The following is a 1,576-nucleotide window of genomic DNA, read 5'->3' as shown; positions in this document are numbered from 1 at the left end:
TGTGCTTGACCGACTATGGTAGGTGAGGGGGAGGCCGGGAATGGATAACAGCAGTTGTGAAAGCGGTACGAAGAAAGGCTTTGTGTTCAGATTTTAGCCTAGGGGGTGAGACAAAGCTTCCCCATCCATCTTCTCTTGTAGTCCATTTGTGTACTAGAATTCACAACCCAACTAAACACAGTTAATCTAAGATTCCCGCGTACACACATGTTTTTGCTTTATTAAAGAAAAATTCCCAGCTTATCATAGGAACCGGAAAACATTTTTTTCTGCAATTTACTTCTTAAGGCCCAGTGAACCAGGAGTGTCCTGGTGCCAACCTAACCATACGAGAAAAATGAAGATGGATAAAAAATAAGAATGTATCCTCTTCATCTTCCTCAGCCAGCGAAGCTCAGCCTACTTGTCATCAGTATCAATCATCAATATTACCTGTATTTTCTGGAACATCCTCGCTGATGAGTCCAAATAGCCCTCACTTTATGATTTGCCGCCTTCAGTAGAGAAATTGCCCACAAGTAACTGAAGTAACTTTATGAGTATATTATTTGGTGTTGGCAAATATGAATGAAGGTCACATTATTACTCCAAGTATTAACAACCTGTAATAACGCTGCAATGAGGGCACGCCTGACCTTGTGGGCCCTATCTTAGTGTATAGTCATAGATCAAATCTGGTATTGGATCTAGTTTATTATCATAGACCACACTCCACCTTCCTCTTATTCAGTAGAGAAATCCTCTGTGGATTGTATTGGATCTAGTTTTTTCTTGATTTTGTTCTATTTCATTTTTCTCCAGTGGGTTGTTGCATTGGTCGAAGTGAGGCCAAGCTTGCTTTCAGGAGATGCGGACAAATTCCTTTTTGATGATATATATCAGGTTGAATATTCAAGAATGCTCGTTTATTTTTCAATGTACCCTTTATTCTTGTTATCAACCTTGACATAGCGAAGTATATATTCTTATTAATAGTGCAGCAGAAACTTCAGTTATAATGATATGCAAGGTACTAATTGCTTTTGTAGATTGGAGATGTTGTGCTTGTTCAGGATGAATCTGTGGTTGAGAACGAATTTAAGCTAGTTGGGCTGCATGGCTTGGTATGTTATCTTTATAAATTCAAACAAGGTCTTATTTTTCTGATTTTACTACATATTTATAGTTCGGGTTAATTAGATAAATGCCACTCCAATTATGGCGATTCATAAAAATGCCACTGCAATTTCTAAACTTTGAAAAATGCCACTGCAATTTTTGCAAACTTTAAAAAACGCCACTGCAGACTTCGAAAAATGCCACTGGAAATGGCATGAAGTGGCATTTTTCAAAGTTTGGAAATTGCAGTGGCATTTCTCGGAATCGCCCAATTTTGAGTGGCATTTATCAAATTAACCCCGTTCTCTTGTATTCTTCCTGTTATGCCCCCATTTACCATTATTCTCATGGATGTACTTCCCAATGTTTCTCGTTGGAGAGTGAACACAGGATTTTAGAGAACAACAGGAGCGCCTAGGAGCAAGACAAGTGAATCTAAACTATAATCCTTAATTCTTGTGCCCATGGCTAAAGTAAA

At 38.4% G+C, this 1,576-nt stretch overlaps 1 protein-coding gene across 1 annotated transcript in view; it reads left to right on the top strand.

The window, feature by feature from the left end:
• Nucleotides 1–1,576, top strand: part of LOC123097550 (uncharacterized) — a 5,490-nt gene that overhangs the window by 1,945 nt on the left and 1,969 nt on the right. Inside the window, exons 2-3 of the mRNA XM_044519321.1 lie at nt 802–882; nt 1,029–1,103. Coding sequence (XP_044375256.1) covers nt 802–882; nt 1,029–1,103 — 156 coding nt within the window. The remainder of the gene's footprint in view (nt 1–801; nt 883–1,028; nt 1,104–1,576) is intronic.

The sequence above is a fragment of the Triticum aestivum genome, chromosome 4D, assembly GCF_018294505.1.
Source record: "Triticum aestivum cultivar Chinese Spring chromosome 4D, IWGSC CS RefSeq v2.1, whole genome shotgun sequence".
Lineage (NCBI taxonomy): Eukaryota > Viridiplantae > Streptophyta > Magnoliopsida > Poales > Poaceae > Triticum > Triticum aestivum.
This window is presented reverse-complemented; position numbering and strand designations above follow the sequence as displayed.